The sequence below is a fragment of the Rhinatrema bivittatum genome, chromosome 6, assembly GCF_901001135.1.
Source record: "Rhinatrema bivittatum chromosome 6, aRhiBiv1.1, whole genome shotgun sequence".
Classification (NCBI taxonomy): Eukaryota; Metazoa; Chordata; class Amphibia; order Gymnophiona; family Rhinatrematidae; genus Rhinatrema; species Rhinatrema bivittatum.
In genome coordinates, this window is record NC_042620.1 from 37,434,669 (window position 1) to 37,450,947 (window position 16,279).

The 16,279-nt window shown below is 42.5% G+C and overlaps 1 protein-coding gene across 3 annotated transcripts in view; it reads right to left on the bottom strand.

Moving 5' to 3' along the window:
- OSBPL11 (oxysterol binding protein like 11) overlaps positions 1-12,619 on the bottom strand; it is a 152,483-nt gene extending 139,864 nt beyond the window's left edge. For 2 of the 3 annotated variants that reach the window (XM_029605284.1, XM_029605283.1), the window contains exon 1: positions 12,186-12,617. In XM_029605284.1, coding sequence (XP_029461144.1) covers positions 12,186-12,310 — 125 coding nt within the window. In that variant the 5' untranslated portion in view covers positions 12,311-12,617. Of the gene's footprint in view, positions 1-12,185 lie in introns of all 3 variants that reach the window. The other variant, XM_029605287.1, reaches the window with a different exon arrangement.
- Between the last annotated feature and the right edge of the window lie 3,660 nt (positions 12,620-16,279).

The window sequence follows — 16,279 nt, forward strand, 5'->3', positions numbered from 1 at the left end:
AGAAAAGGTGGTAGATGCAAGGAACAGCCTCCCTGTGAAGGTTGTGGAGCCAAAAACAGTACCTGAATTCAAGAAAGCATGGCACAAGCACAGAGGATCTCCAAGGGAGTGGTAGGGATTGTAAAGCTGAATAGTTGGCATTGATGGGCAGACTAGATAGGCCATATGGTCTTTTTCTGCCCTCATGTTTCTATTGTGAATATGTAACTTGTGTTTATTATTGATATGCTTTGGACATCTGGATGGAGACAGGTAAATACATTTTATGGTGATGATGGTAGAGGATAACAGACTGCTCTACTTCAAGCTCTGGGTGGCAGAACAAAAACTGTAGGTGCCTGTGCAATCGCACACCTTAGAAACGTCCAGCCCTGTTTGTAGGGGCAAGGTGGAGCATCTATGAGGCGTCCTTCTTTAACATGCCCTTGGTATCTGCCTTGGATTGTGACAAATATTTCTTTTTGCTGATCAGATATCTGCTTTTAGGACAGGGGCTTTTTTGGGGTGACTCACGTCCTCAGTGTGTGATATCACTTTGTTCTGTATAGTTCTACCTGTGGCCTTGGGCAATTCACTTCACCCCCTGTTGCCTCACGTACAAAACTTAGAATGAGAGCCCTCTGGGGACAAGCAAAATATCTACTGTGCCTGAACGTAACTTGGCTTGAGCTATTACTAAAAAGGCATGAGCTTAAAAACAAATTTTAAAAACTAAAAATGTCCAATGCTGCTTTGTTTGTGCATACAATGCGCCACAGAACAGCGAGCTCGGTCAGTTTTAATTTCTCTGTATAACCCACCTATTTATAGGGCATTTCAAAGCTGCTGTGATGACACCCGTGGCTTGGAACTTACATTCTGAAAGCTGGCGCACTGCCAGCGGCTGGCCAAGGCTGCAGACCTAGGCACAGAGAAAAACCCGCTCGCTAAACCAGACCCCTGGTGGTTCCCATGGAAATCACTCTGCTAGGAGTACTCAAAGCAGCAAAAATAAACCAAATTTAAAAAAAAAAAATGCATTTTCTATTCCCGACGGCTCTGGGCAAGCTTTTCCCGCATTTTACCTCAGGACTCGGCTTCTCCTGCTGGAAACGTTCTCCCAGGAGGCATGACCTCCTAACCATGTCTTTGTAAAGCGGTGAAACACAAAATGCTTCATTTACATACACGCTGTCTTAGTACAAAATGACACACACAGCGACTCTCTAAAAACACTAAAACTGTGATCAATAACCGTTTCTTACGTTTAATCAACTGTTTGTCAGACACTATGTTTGTTGGTGCTGGATCAATCCCCACTTCTAGCTCAGATTTATTTATTTTTTTTTTTTGTGGGGAAAGCAGACAAAAAGAAAGGGGCAGTTACCTTCTTTACTGGACGGACAAATTACATCACACATCTCAGGCAACTCTGCGAGCAGTAATATAGCAGATGACAGCCGGAAAAAGAAAAAAAAAATGACCAATTGGGCCATCCAGTCTGCACAGTTATCCCGTCCACACTTTGGATACTCCCAGCAGTCAGTCGGAGAGGTCCTCGGTGGTTCTCCATCACCCTGGTTAAATGAACACACAGGTTCTCAAACGTAATCCGGTCCCCAGTCTGGGGGTGATTTCTAACTTGCTGTACCAGTCTGCTTACCCCATGGGGCCTGTGGTGTCGCTAGGTAGTGCTTCCTTTACCTGCCCCTTGGTTTCTCCTTAATACCTTGCTGGATAAGTACCTGGCCACCACCCACCTGCCTTCTGAGAGCTGTAGCCTGCCGGCCCGCGATATCTTTTTGATAACCCTCACATAAGAAAATCTGTGAAATACTAAAATAGATTTTCCAGCCAAGAGAAAGAAACAGTGTATGGCAGACCAACAACATCAACTGAGTACAAACCCAGGAGAAAAAAAAGAACAAGGAAAAAATTATTAAAAACACCCTTTCAGAAATCTGTATGTCATCTCTGCCATAAGAAACGTAAGAAGTTGTCATGCTGGGTCAGACCAAGGGTCCATCAAGGCCAGCATCCTGTTTCCAACAGTGGCCAATCCAGGCTACAAGTACCTGGCATGTACCCAAAAGCTACTGATGCTAGTAATAGCAGTGGCTATTTTCTAAGTCGACTTGATTAATAGCAGGTAATGGACTTCTCCTCCAAGAACTTATCCAATACTTTTTTAAACACAGCTATACTAACTGCACTAACCACATCCCATGGCAATAAATTCTAGTTGGTATTCTGTAAAGAAATATGAACGATAACTCTCCCCAGTGAACAACATTCAGGATAGAAAAGCCAGGAAGCTGGGATGGACAACAAAAAGCAAAAGCATTCATTCCTCGCGCCAAATACCAGGTCAATGTATTAAAGCATGTGGACCGCGCTAACTTAACCCAGGGATTTAATAGGGAGGGTGTGCGCTAGAAAATCCACGCAAACCCCATGTAACAAAGGCATTAGTTAGCACTCAAGCAATGCAAGTTCAGACTGCTTAATGCAAACTTTTTTTTTTTTTTTTTTTGCATTTTCAAACAATCTTGATAGCAATACACGCATATCAAAAAAAGTGGGTTATTAGGAATAACAAAGGAAAAGCAATATCCAGACTTTTTCACTGGATATATCTGTTAACTTAGTTCTAACTCAGGCAAAAAAAAAAAAAAAAAAAAGAAATTAACCCATTATAAGGTAATCCAGGAGGAGAATCACTATAATACAGGGAGTAATATGTGGCATGCTTTTTTTGTTGTTTTTTTTTGAAAGAAAAAGAGAGGTACAGCAATTATACATTTTTAAATCCCAAAACAAGTTTCAGGTAGAGCTATGATTACCCAAGGAATATTCTCAACTGTGATGGAACGAAGAAAATCTCTCTCACATTATTTAATCTAAGAATACATTTGCAGGGATACCATATGGTAACCTGCGCACCTATACCCCTGGCCTCCTGACACATTGCCAAAAATATTTTTCTTCTCTGCTGAGTTGTTTTCGTCAAGTCTGGGAACATCCATAACTTTATACCCCAAGTGCTTCTTTTCTCTATTTCTTGAGAAAAGTTCCAGAATCATGTCCCTCTCAGAGACTAGTGAAAAACTTACTAACAACGTCCCACAATAGTCAAGCTGTTCTTCTGACGGTTGTTCAAGGAATTCTGTTAAAATTTCCAGGTTGATGACATTGCCCTTCCTTTCTCTCTGTTTTTATAAAGTAAATTTCTACTATAGTTGGTATTGATTCTTTAGACAGCAACAGAGTTTCCAACAGGTATTTCTTAAATTGCTCTAATGGCGAAATTAGGGCAATTTGTGAGAAATTTAAGATTCTTAAATTTCTTGCTCTCAATTCGTTTTCCAGACTTTCAATTTTCCTGGAGTTGGTCAATTCTCCTTGTATTAGGGTATTCTGTGTAGTTTGTATCTGTGCTACTTGTTTTTCCAAAACTTGTATCTTATTTGAATGAGATGTTAGTAAAGGTTCAATTTGACAAACACGTAGTTGTGTGTCCATCATAATATTGTTAGATTCCCAATAGCAGATTCCATGGAGGTGAGAGTCTTCCATACCAATTCTAAAGTCACATTTTGAAGATTTATCTCAGTTGTAGTGAAAGGAGAGGAAATAGCTCTTACCACTTCTTCTTGTCAGCGCTCCTTTCCCATTTCTGGGTCTGCCGAGAGACCTTCCGCCCCCAAGTGTAAAGAAGCTGTCGGGTTCAGTTCCAGATTTCTTTTTGCACTCGTTTCCAGCTTCAGCTGTTCCGTGTGCTGCAATGAACTTTTACTTCCGACTGCCATGGCGATTCGTTCCAACCTCTGAAGGTTCCCTCCCGAGAGAGACAGAAAATCACTCGGCAACTCTGGTCGAGTGTTCGGTCCCGGATCCTGCATCGAGACTACTCGCGGAGGTGAAGGCGTTTTGGGAGCCCCGGGGCTCAATGATGTCATCATATCTAAGGGCGTTAGGCCAAGCTCCCCGCCAGACGCCACAGCGGATCACCCCTCCTGGGTTGAATTTGCCGTCGGTGCAAAAAAGGTTCTCTATATTCGTTTGAGAAAGGGTTTGAGTCGGGGTGGTTGGGATATCCACCCGCAGCTTACTCTTTCGCTTCGTATGAGGCAAGTCTAATCCAGGTAATCAAGAGAGCTCCTTAGCACACAATCTCTCTGTCCGCGGCCATTTTGATTCTCCCCAACAGGTATCCTTCTCAATGCAAACTTTTTCACAGCGTAAATTTAACTCACACTTCTGGTGGCCATGTTATTCTACTGCGGTGCCCAGTCTGGCAGCATCTGGCTGCTTCTCTGTGCGCCAGCATGATTTACACGTGCTTTATCACGTTGCTCGCATACCATTTGCGGGTAAACGCAAGAAATCAAGCAGTGCAAGCCGAAGAAGAAAGGCGAAAAGTGCTAGTGTCCCTTATTGGTTGAAAAGGGTGAGCAGCTATGGGTGTCCACCCCAGAGAGCTTCTGCCTTGAATTAAACTTGCACCCATTCTGTTTGGCATGCCAGCTATAATCAGAAGAAACACGATTCATCCCCTGCCACGTCGTACACTGCTGAGGATACTTAATGTAGTGCCAGACCCTTTTCATCCTGGACTGGCATTTTCTTGCCACTGGCTCATTCCCTGTCCCTTTCAAGGCATTTCAGTCAGGTCATGATGAAACGAGTCAAGAACTTCATTAAATAATGGATGCTCTCACCACCCTCCACAGAGAGAGAAATTCATATCACGTCAGGAAGCATTTGCTAAACCAAAGGGTAAGCTCTCTGGCGCATGCACCTACAGCTAAATAGTGAGCACTTTGGCACAGTGCATCCCAACTTTGCTCACAATCTCACATGCAAGACCATTTTGGCAAATCAAGTTAAATCAAAGCACAAGCTCTCCAAAGTAGGCACCTATGGCTGGTCACATTTTCCAGCCAATAAGGGACAATTTATCAATATTTATATTCATTATGATCACTGTGCAAACAATGCATACATATATCTCACGTATATCCATTGCGCATATCCAGACAACCTGTCTGGCTAGGTGTGCTCTGAGGACTGGGTTGAAAACCCCTGCAGTAATCCGATGGCATGTAAATGATCAGTGAGTTAAAAAAGAAAATGTATTAAACAGAAAACCACACTGAAAACGTGAGTAAAGGTGACAATCTGTTCTAAAAACATGAGCCATGCAGAAAAGTGCAGCACAATGGACGTCAAGTGAGGCAGGTGCTAGAATCCACTTTTTTTTTTTAGCTCACGAGTAAAAGAAAATCTGCGCTAAAAGTCAGCATGGATTTTAACTCCAGTTTTATTACATCAGCTCCACGGGGATGCAAGTCATCAAAATATCTTTGCTGCATTTCATATACAGCCAAACTAAATCTAACTTATGCAAAGCACATTAAGTTACATTTTGAAATCAGAGTACAGCCAACCTCCTTCCAAGGTAAGAGAAACTCGTTCCCAGCCCACTATTTGCTGAGTACTACACTGGAATATATAATCTTATTTGTTTCTGCTGTGGTTTGATTTCAGTAAAGTCAACTTAAATCCCACTTTAAAGCTTTATATCAAGGGCTTGGAGTAGGACCACAGAAAACTGCCACAAGCAGGAATAGAAGTGATGCAGACCTCAAACAACTTTCAGAAGACACTCGTGGTGAGCAGCTAGCAAAACTAAAAGTAAGCAAAGCAATGGGGCCTGCCAGGGTACATGTAAGGGTATTCAGGGGAGTTTCTGGCAGCAATGCGTCTGCCCTTTTCAATGCTTCTTCAGAATCAGGAGTCTTAGGACTGGTTCCTCTCACACAGAGGAAATCTGGATGAGGTTGAAAACTACAGGCCGGTTAGTGAATTACTGCTTCTAAAAACGGAGGAGAACGCCGTTTCTGGACTCCAGTGGATTGCAGGATCTGAGGCAGCAGGCTTATCAGAGGAAGCCTGTCAGATGAATCTAATCAATTTCTTTGACTGGGTGGCCAGAGTGCTAGATCAGGGGAGAGCAGAAAATGTAGCATATTTGACCCGATTCCACATAGATGACTTATAAACAAACTGAGGCACCCTATGCTTGCAGCCCTAAAGTGGCTGAGAGGAGGTGATAACGGGTAGTGGTTGTGACGCGATGTAGAAGGGACAGTTATGCGGAAGAGATCTCGGTGTAACACGTGATGAGGGAAAGCAGAGCCCCATGAGAAAGGAAAACTACAGGCATAATGATTTATAGTTATAGGCTCAAGTTCTCTGTAAAAAAAAAAAAAAAAACAACTTAGTGTTAGGCAGACCTCCCTTCTTCTAGACTGATAAGGGAAGCAAGCTGCAAACTTCAAGGACATAGACAGAGAAACACAGAACACAGTATATTGGGCAGCGTGTTGCACACATATAACAGCAGACAGACAAATCGAGTGTGACTGTGAGAATACAAATGCAAAGAGCTTCATAATGTTGTAAGCGTTAGGGACCTAGGCAAAGACACCGTGCCCATGTTTAGAGCAAATATGCCGATTCCCCAGAAGTGTGGCTGAACAACAAAGAAGCCCTTGCTGGACACCTTGCTCTCCGATATTTGCTGCTATTGGACAGAGGTTACTGCCAAACCAGAAACATCACTGCTGCTAGAAGCAGAAACTACTTAAGCACGGGCAGGCAGATTTCTTCGCAGCCCAATGACCCCCGACAGAAGCTGCATGATTGAAGACCCCTGGCCGTCCAGTCCTTGCCAAGAATGAACTGCTTGCTACTTCCCTCAGGTAGGGTCCTCAGAAATTTGAGGACCCTACCTGAGGAAGTGATTATTGATTAGCATTTGCATGCATCTTAGCTATTATTTTATTATTATTAGTGCTGTTTTCTCCCTGCCTGGTGCTAATTCTCAAAAGTGAATACCAGGATTTTACATTTCTGGTTTGAGGAAGCTGTTTTTAGCACAGTACATTTTGCATCTCAGTTTATTCACACCAGTGTCTGGCTCCCATGGTCTGCTTGTCTGCTCCATTTCTCTCCACCCACAGGGACCCACAATACATTATGTGTGGGAAGAAGAAATTAACTCCTTTTTGTCTTGCCTCATAACACCACCTATCGGTTCCATCTGTGACTGTGATAAACCAAGTTCCCTGTAAATAAAGGCAGGTTGCCAGTGGTGCGCGTGTGGGAATTGGTCCTTGGCCCGGTTCTGTTGAACTTTTTTGTAAGAAACATTGCAGGAGAGATCCCAGGAAAAGTGTGGCTTTTTTTTTTTGCAAATGATACCAAAACCTGCAATACAGTAGACAAAATGGAAGGTGTAGCAAACATGAGGAGGGATCTAGTGACGTTTGGAGAAATGTCTAGAGTCTGGCAGCTAAGTTTTAATGCTTAAAAATACAGAGTCGTGCATTTAGGGAGCAGTTCAGTCTAGGAGGTGACGTTCTTTTGTACACAAAACAAAAACAGGACCTGGGGGGTGATCACATTTGATAATTGGTGGCCAAACAGGTACATAAGGCACTGGCAAAAGCAAGGATGATGACAGAGTACATAGAGAGGGGAACAGTCTGCAGGAAGGAGGCAACACTGCCTTTGTATGCCTCTAGTGAGATCTCATTGGCGTCCTGCGTACAACTCTGGAGACCGTATCTTCAATAGGATATAAACCAGACGGAATTGGTCCAGGAAGCAGATGCTAAAATGGTGAACAGTCTTCATCGTAAACCATATGGGGACAGATTTAAAGATCGAAATATGTATTCCCTGGAGGAAATTAGGGAAAGGGGAGATACGAGAGAGACATTTAAATATCTCCAATGAATAAATGCACAGAAGGTGGGCTTCTTTCATCACTACTAATGATATGGCATAGACATAACACATAGCACCCCACAAACGTCTTTCAGACATCCACAAAAACAAGTCAACTAGGTAAATAAGTGAATCTGTGGTTTGTAGATGCTTCAAAACAACCCTCTGGGTCCCTTTCTTGTTCTGGGATAGAAATGTGAAGGCTCCCTGGGTTTCACTGGCACACGTATCTTCCCAATTTACTCCCAAAGTCAAACCCTTGAATCCATTTGTTGGACAACAAGCTCTCCACGCCACCTCCGTTTTCCTCGCATTGTTATGCCAGACAGGTACAGGCAGTGGATAACACCAGACGGGTGCCACAGACTATCCTGGCTCTTCCTTCAGCCTCTTACATCAGATACTGGATAAGAATCCTCACCTTCATCTTCTGCTTCTGCTGCGTTGACACTGACTCTCTCTGGCTGAGAGAGAACCAGAGGAAAAAAATAATAACAGGGTCCAAACGAGGAAGAGGAGAAAGAAAAAGGTGAAAAAAAAACTTCCTTTCCAAAGAAAGTCCAAAACAGGGACAATATTCTCTCTCCTCAAAAAGGGTAAAATAAAGTCTCACACGTTCAACCTCCCTTGTCACCAAAGACAGGGACTTCGGTGTCTCTAGGGGAGACATGATCAGAAAAACACACTCCTCTTCCTCTGACATTCAACAGAAAAATCCACAACTTCTCTAGGCCTCTTTATCTGATACAGACTCAGGAAGCAACTTCACAGGGGGGGGGGGGGGGGGGTGCTGGGGCCCAGATGATCTGTTCCTCTCCCTTGCTCTAATGCAGGGCCCTTCTACAAGGTCCTACTAGCAGGGACTCCAGTAGGGCCCCACAAAAGCATTTACAATATTTTTAAACAAAAAAATTAAAATTTGCTGGTTTGTATACACATAAAAGAAAAAACTCAGCATCTGGTTTACTCTGAAGAGGTCAGGCCATCCAAAAAACTAGGGATGACAGTCACTCTGCAAATTAATGTTTTTTCAAGTCCCAAATATACATAATTTTGAATACTGCACCAAGAAGAGCTGCAGGAGGCAGCTGCAACAGAAACAGGGAGCTAACCACTTAGGCTCAAAAGGTAATTTTGAAAAAGGATTTACACACATAAGTGGATTTTGCATGCGTAAATTGGCATTTGAAAACTATTTTTGCAAGTGTAGCTTCTTTGAAAATTTATTCCATAGAGCTGAATCGTGCGTGTTAATGGGCTTTTGAAATCTGCTACAATATATCCTACTTTCATTTGTGGAAACCCTTTAGAAAATTGCTGCTTCAGTTTTTAATCTTGCTACTACTAATTTTTAAAGCATTACTGCACATACACAGTTCTGTACAGAATCATACTAAAAAAGCCAGTCCCTGCTTTCTGGAGCTTATAATCTAGTCAAGGAAAACAAGAGTCTGTTAGAAGTATTTGTATTGTAGAGAAGTGTTTAGGATTTAGAAGCAGACTCAAAAAGCTGAGTTTTTAGACTGGAGAATATGATCAAAGGAGCAGGACATGCTTTTCTGTACACCCTCCGACTTAATATCATGGCGATATTAAGTCGGAGGTCCTAAAAGTTTAAAATAATTAAAAAAAAAAAAAAATTAAAAATTGGCCCGCGGCTTGAAAACCGGATGCTCAATTTTGCCGGCGTCCGGTTTCCGAGCCCGTGGCTGTCAGCGGGTTTGAGAACAGACGCCGGCAAAATTGAGCGTCGGCTGTCAAACTCGCTGACAGCCGCCGCTTCCGTCAAAAAAAGAGGCACTAGGGACGCGCTAGTGTCCCTAGCGCCTCTTTTTACCGTGGGCCCTAATTTGCATGTTTGTCCCCCCTGAATCGCGCGCGCACAGGAGAGTGGCCTGTGCGCTCGCCCGCGACCTTTACCGTATTGGCCTGCTAATCAGGAAGTCTATTCCTTGTATAAGGTACAGCAAGGTGGAACGCGCAGGGTCAGTGGGGCCGGCTTTAATTTGTGGGTGCCCATATGCAAGAGGGCCCTCCAGATCGTCCTCTCTCCAGGTGTTCCCTCCACCCACATCTCACTTCAGAGGCACCCCTTCTAATTAACTGCAACAACTCTGGGAAAGGAAATGCAGCATAGGGCTTGTCAGTCCTGGCACATTAGGAGGCCATGTCTCGCACGCTTTCCATGGTAACTGGAAGCCCAAGCAGGAAGAGGGATGGGGACCACCATGTAGGGCCTCTGAAGATATGAGGGCTGGCAGCCCTGCGACAAATTTCCTTTCCCAGAGTTGTCATTGAGCTAAGGCCGGCAGGATAACTTTGCAGCTGCAGGCCTGAATCGGTGGCATGAAATCAGTGACGGCACTGTGTTGCCTGTGAAAATTTGGCGCCAGAGGCAATTTCGCCATTAACTATACCTAAATCCAGGCCTCAGAGTCGGCGATGGAGAAAGACAAGAGCAACTTCCCTGATGAAGGGGGTTCATGAGGAAAAGTATAGGGAGAAAAGAGAAGATAGGTAATAAGGCGCTGCAGGGTAAATGCAATTATAGGAGAGTAAGAAAAGCCAGGCATGACATTCATGATGACATCTTCTAGAAAGAGAGAGAGAATGACATCTACTCCCTTCAGTGTTTCAACTTATTACACTTAATATCAGAGTCCTCATAAGATCAGATTCAATAAACTACATTATCTCTTGTGGCCTACTTTTTTTTTTTTTTAATTTAATCTCAACAGTTTAAAGGAATAACTTTTTTGTGGTTCTTCTTATAGAAAGAAAACTTTTTTAAAAAGATCTATTTAATACTCATTTTCCTCTTTTTTTCCCACACTCCCCAACCCCTTATTCAGTATGGGGTAATAGCGCGCCAAAAACAAGCATCCAACCCCCCCCGAAACAAATAGCGCCTGCAACAAGCAAATGCATGTTGATGGCCCTATTAGATATGCCCGCGCGATTCAGAAAGTAAAATGTGCAGCCAAGCCGCACATTTTACTTTCAGAAATTAGTGCCTACCCAAAGGTAGGCGTTAATTTCTCTCGGCACCTGGAAAGTGCACAGAAAAGCAGTAAAAACTGCTTTTCTGTACACCCTCTGACTTAATATCATGGCAATATTAAGTCGGAGGTCCCAAAAGTTACAAATAGTTAAAAATAAAAAAAAAAATTTTTTAATGGGCCCGTGACTTGAAAACCGGATGCTCAATTTTGCCGGTATCTGGTTTCCGAACCCATGGCTGTCAGCGGGTTTGAGAACCGACGCCGGCAAAATTGAGCATCAGCTGTCAAACTCACTGACAACCACCGCTCCTGTGTAAAAAGAGGCACTAGGGACGCGCTAGTGTGCCTAGCGCCTCTTTTTACTGCGGGCTCTAATTTAAATAAATTAATTTACTGAATCGCGTGCACAGGAGAGTGGCCTGTGCGCCCGCCCACTCTCCCGCGATTTTTTACTGTATCGGCCTGCAAGTGAGCAAACTGAAGTCTCCCTCTGAGACTTACCTTCAGCACTGCTGCTTTGGTCAGCAGGGATGAACACAGACGTGACAGCTGTTTCCCTTCACCAGAGAAGACCTATCACCTCCATAGGGCACCAGACCCTTACCTGTCTGATTCCTAACAGACAGGAGGCTCAAATCTAAGTTTGCAGCAAAGGGGCCAGTTCAGAAGCAGCCTCAGTTGATAAAATAAAGGTGCCGAAACCATGAGCTTCTAAATTTGAATGGGTTATTATATCTTTGGGAATTAAGGTTTTTGTATTCACTTGCTGCAGATTTGTTTCAACCAATTAAAATGTTTAAACTATTATCATTTTAAATAAAATATTTATAAAATCAATTTAAATTTTCAAAAACAGGATTAAAGAACTAAAATATAACAACTTTATTGTATCCACTATTTCCACTTTAAATGTACAAATAATACAAATGCACTCTATACTACTGGACAAACCTCACTTTCACAATGAATGATTAAAAAAAAAACAAACTCACTATAACTTTTCCTAACATAAAGCAACTTTAACAAAGAGTAATTAACCAGCTCGGGAAAAAGAAACAGGACTATCCCTCTTCGACTAGATTATTATTTAAATTGGTTAGCCACCTAATTTGAGAAAATCACTCTAGGCAACGTACCATTAGACATAAAAATATCATAATTATGACTAATAATAAGCAGACAAAATAAACATAATAGTAATAAAACAAATATAAACTAAAACAGATATTTGCAGAAGTCTTTGTTGGAGGCTAAGCTCTAGGGTGCATGACATCAAACACCCACGCGCGCACAAACACGCCACCTGCTCCCGCACTGGCACGTAAGAGACAGGTCCCATTCCCTCATGTTTGCATGACGATCGCAGCTCCCCCCCTGCACTCACATGACCCCTTCCCCAGCCGGTACCTGTACTGCCAGCTCTTGGTGCTCACTCCTTTCACCACCGCCGCCACCTTATTGTTGCCACCGCCGATCAGCTCCGGCTTCCCCTCACCATCGGGTACTTTCATAGTTGAGGTCTCTGTCTGCATCGCTGCTTTCCTTTACCCCTCGTCCTCCGGAGAACAGGACGGGAAGGCGGGAGCTTCACACACCAAGGAGATCGGAATGGAGGGGGGGGGGGTTAAGGAAACCGTCCCCCGACTCCAGCGATGCCCTTCTCTCCTCCCTCCTGCCGGTGCTACAGACCACTGCCGCTGTCCCCCCGGGGCCTGCCCTCGATCTCCATCCTCTCCACACGACTCTACCGCAGCGCTTCCAAACGAAACCCGCGGCTCCACACTCAAGAGCCGGAGCCAGAATGCCCGCCCCGACAACTTCCGCCAGGGCCCGGCAACGTCAATCTCAAGTCACTTCCGGGTTAGCAGTCCGAACTTCACGCACACGAAGATGAGTGAAGCTGAGCAGGACGCCATCTTGGTAGAGGGCGAATTTAGTTCCAGACCCTTTGGCTGAGTAAATTAGCGCCTCCCTATGGTCGCTGGGTGGAACGTCTGCCCTTAATCCCTTCTCGCACTTCGGTGTAGGCTGGTCCTACTGCTACTATTATTTATCACTGCTAATGCTAAAGCACTACTAGACATAGGTCATGCTGTATATCTATACATAAGAGAAGTCCCTTCTCCGTGGAACTTACAATTTACGGTAATTGATTCTAAGCAAAAAGCTTGTAAGTTGTGAGGGAGCTAGGGTTGCTAACTGCCTCCAGATTTTCAGGACAGTTTGGTCCAGTCTTGGTGGTGCAAACATGTCATTCACTCTCTCCCCCAACTTAACTACCAGTAGCAATTGCTCCAGCACAACACTTTGATGATATTGGCTTTGGTATGTACCCCCTAGACATTTTATATTCTGCTGCCTCCACATTATGTTCTAATTAACCCATACCTGTACCTGTTAAATATATCCTTTCAATCAAATGTTATTGCCATACTCTATACTTCATTGATTATTAATACATTTGTTGTGAGGGAGGATGGTGGTTTCATATTTTTCAATATCACAAAAAAGGGGGATCAATACGAAAAACTCAGAAAACGTTGCTCACTCATAAGCTGACAAATATATGAATGGATGCTTCTAAGCCATTTCTTATGTTTTTTAACTTTTTGAAAATAAAAAATGTATGTATAAGTCATGTGAGTTATGTATGATTCTTTGGACCGCATCAGCAAGCCAGACAGCGTATCTCCTACAATAAGTGAGATCGCTCCGTCTTCTCAATCATTTGCGGTGCTTTGCTGTGAAGAGATTTTTCAAAAATAGAAAACAATATATCAAACCAAATTGTCCATTAAGTCAATGGGTTCACTGTGCAGATGCATTTCATAAAAGAAGAAACTGTTTAATGAACAATATCAAAGCTTCCAAAAGGCTCATTATAATAGCTTTCTTGGTGAACACGAGTGCTGAATCCTTACTTGGGATCGAAATGTCTCCCGCTTATTTTCAACGCCGAACAGAGACCAATACAAAGAACAATCTCTGTTTAAATCAAGCGTACCGCTAGATCACGTAACCAATGGGGGCAGTCCATGTCAGGGATGACGTCATCTCGCGATGATTCCAAAATCTTCAAAGGAACATCTTTAAGTCTAAACTAGCGTTTAATCCAAGGGGGTGTACAGTATGTAGGCGATGTATCCATCGTTGTTCGGACCGAAGTAGTTGAAGATTTAGATCTCCCCCACGCCAGCAGGGGCGGATGTATTCTAAAACACATACACGCAAATCATCAAAGACATGTGAGAAATCATTACAGTGGCTTACCAACAAGACAGGAATGGTGTTCAATCAATCTGGTTCTTAGAGAATGCTTAGTTTTCCCCACATAAAATTTATCACAGGGACATTTAATTATGTACACCACCCCAGATGTCATGCAAGTCGGTTTGGTATATTGTTTTCTATTTTTGAAAAATATATTTTCACAGCAAAGTACCGCAAATGATTGTGATTTAATGGACAATTTGGTTTGATAATATTGTTTTCTATTTTTGAGAAATCTCTTCACAGCAAAGCACCGCAAACGATTGAGAAGTCGGAGCGATCTCCCTTATTGTAGGAGATACGCTGTCTGGCTTGCTGATGTGGTCCAAAGAATCATACATAACTCACTTGACTTATACATACATTTTTTATTTTCAAAAAGTTAAAAAACATAAATGGCTTAGAAGCATTCATTCATGAGTTTGTCAGCTTATGAGTGAGAAACGTTCTCTGAGCTTTTCATATTGATCCCCTTTTTTGTGATATTGTTTGCTTTTGGGATTTTCTTGCTCTTTTTTTCGTTCGGTTTCATATTTTTGTCATTGGGCACTCTCCATGTTGCCTCACCTATTTAATCATTAACTCACCTTCTAACCTCCATTTATTAATCAAAATTTTCTTTTTAAAAATTTTTTAAGTTTGGCAATAAAATTTGCTCTGTGTATCTTACTTTATTTATTTTATTTATTTAAAGGCTTTTATATACCGATGTTCATGTAATAGTACATATCGCGTCGGTTTACAGAGAACTAAGGTTAGAAATTACAATGAACATAAGGGATATACAGAACATGGCGTACATAATAAGGATTGTAAAGAACCAAAGTTAGCATTACATCGAACATAGTAAAAGCATTGTATCAAAACATAAGAACATAAGATTATACCAGTAAACAGATAAACAATTGGGCAATTGCCACAGAAATTCTAACCCGAGACCATGGTTCGAGAGTAATCTAGCACAAGATAGATAAATGAATGAATAACTGAGGGTAGCAATCAAAGCTGAGGTATTGGGGTTGTGAAGGCTTTAAGTGAAGGCTTTTGTGAAAAGCCAAGTCTTAAGCTTTTTCTTAAACGTCCGCAGACAAGGTTCTAGACGAAGGTCCGTGGGGAGAGCGTTCCAGTGTGTGGGACTGGCTATCGAGAATGCGCGTTTCTTGAGCAATGACTTTCTCTTTTTTTTATATTTTTTACGTAATTTATTATGTGCACATACACCTCCTAAATATTATCTCCATCAGTATAGCACATTAAATTGCTATACATGAATTTTGTTACTTAGCTTTTGCGTTCTATGAGTCAATGGTGTTAAATGGCGGCAATTTCCTTCTAAAAGATGGTAACCAAGTCCTCCTTGTGAAAGATAATGACAATGTTCTGTTCGACTTGTACAAGTTTCGGCAAAAATGCCTTCTTCAGGAATTGTCTCTCTGGTTTTATCTTTTTTCAAAGGACTAAATGTCGCAAAAGACCGCTACTGCTCCTTCTTTGGAGCCCAAACGCCTCCGTTCAATGCTGTTCTGACGGTTCAATTCCACTGACTCTCTCCTATTCGTTTTTAAAATCACCAAGGAATACTGTCATAACCAATCACAAAGCTTCATGTTAGTGACATCCAATCAAGTTGATCGTTCAATCCCCCAGGTTGTTCTGTACGTAATTTAAAGATCCACGCTTGCTCTCGATAGTTTAACAAGGTCCGATTCCTTGTTTTATCTCCCACACTCTCAATGACTGTCCATCTTAATTGGTCAAATGCATGACTTTTTTCTATGCAATGCAGAACGATAGGTGCTGTTGTAATAGCAGTGTTTAAACGGGACCGGTGCTCGGTAATTCTCACTCTTATTGTTCTGCTAGTCCAGCCCATGTAAATCTTTGGGCATACAATAACGTAAATGACTGATTTAGTGGTACAATCTGTATCCTTATTTCTATACACCGTGTATTCCGTTTCTGGATTTGTCCATGTGGGTCCTTCAATCGTCGTATGACACGCCATGCATTTCCCACATTTACTGTGTACACCCCCAGAGTGTACTGTCATTTCTCTTATTTGAGCATGCACCACTTTATCCCATATATTCCAGCCCCTCTTCATGGCTATTAATGGTTCCTCTTCAAAAATCTCATGCAACGCTACAATGTGCCAATGCCTTTTTATTGATCCTATAATGGCTGAGGTAGAAGTGATTTGTGGAAGTACACACACAAGTCTGTCCTGCTCC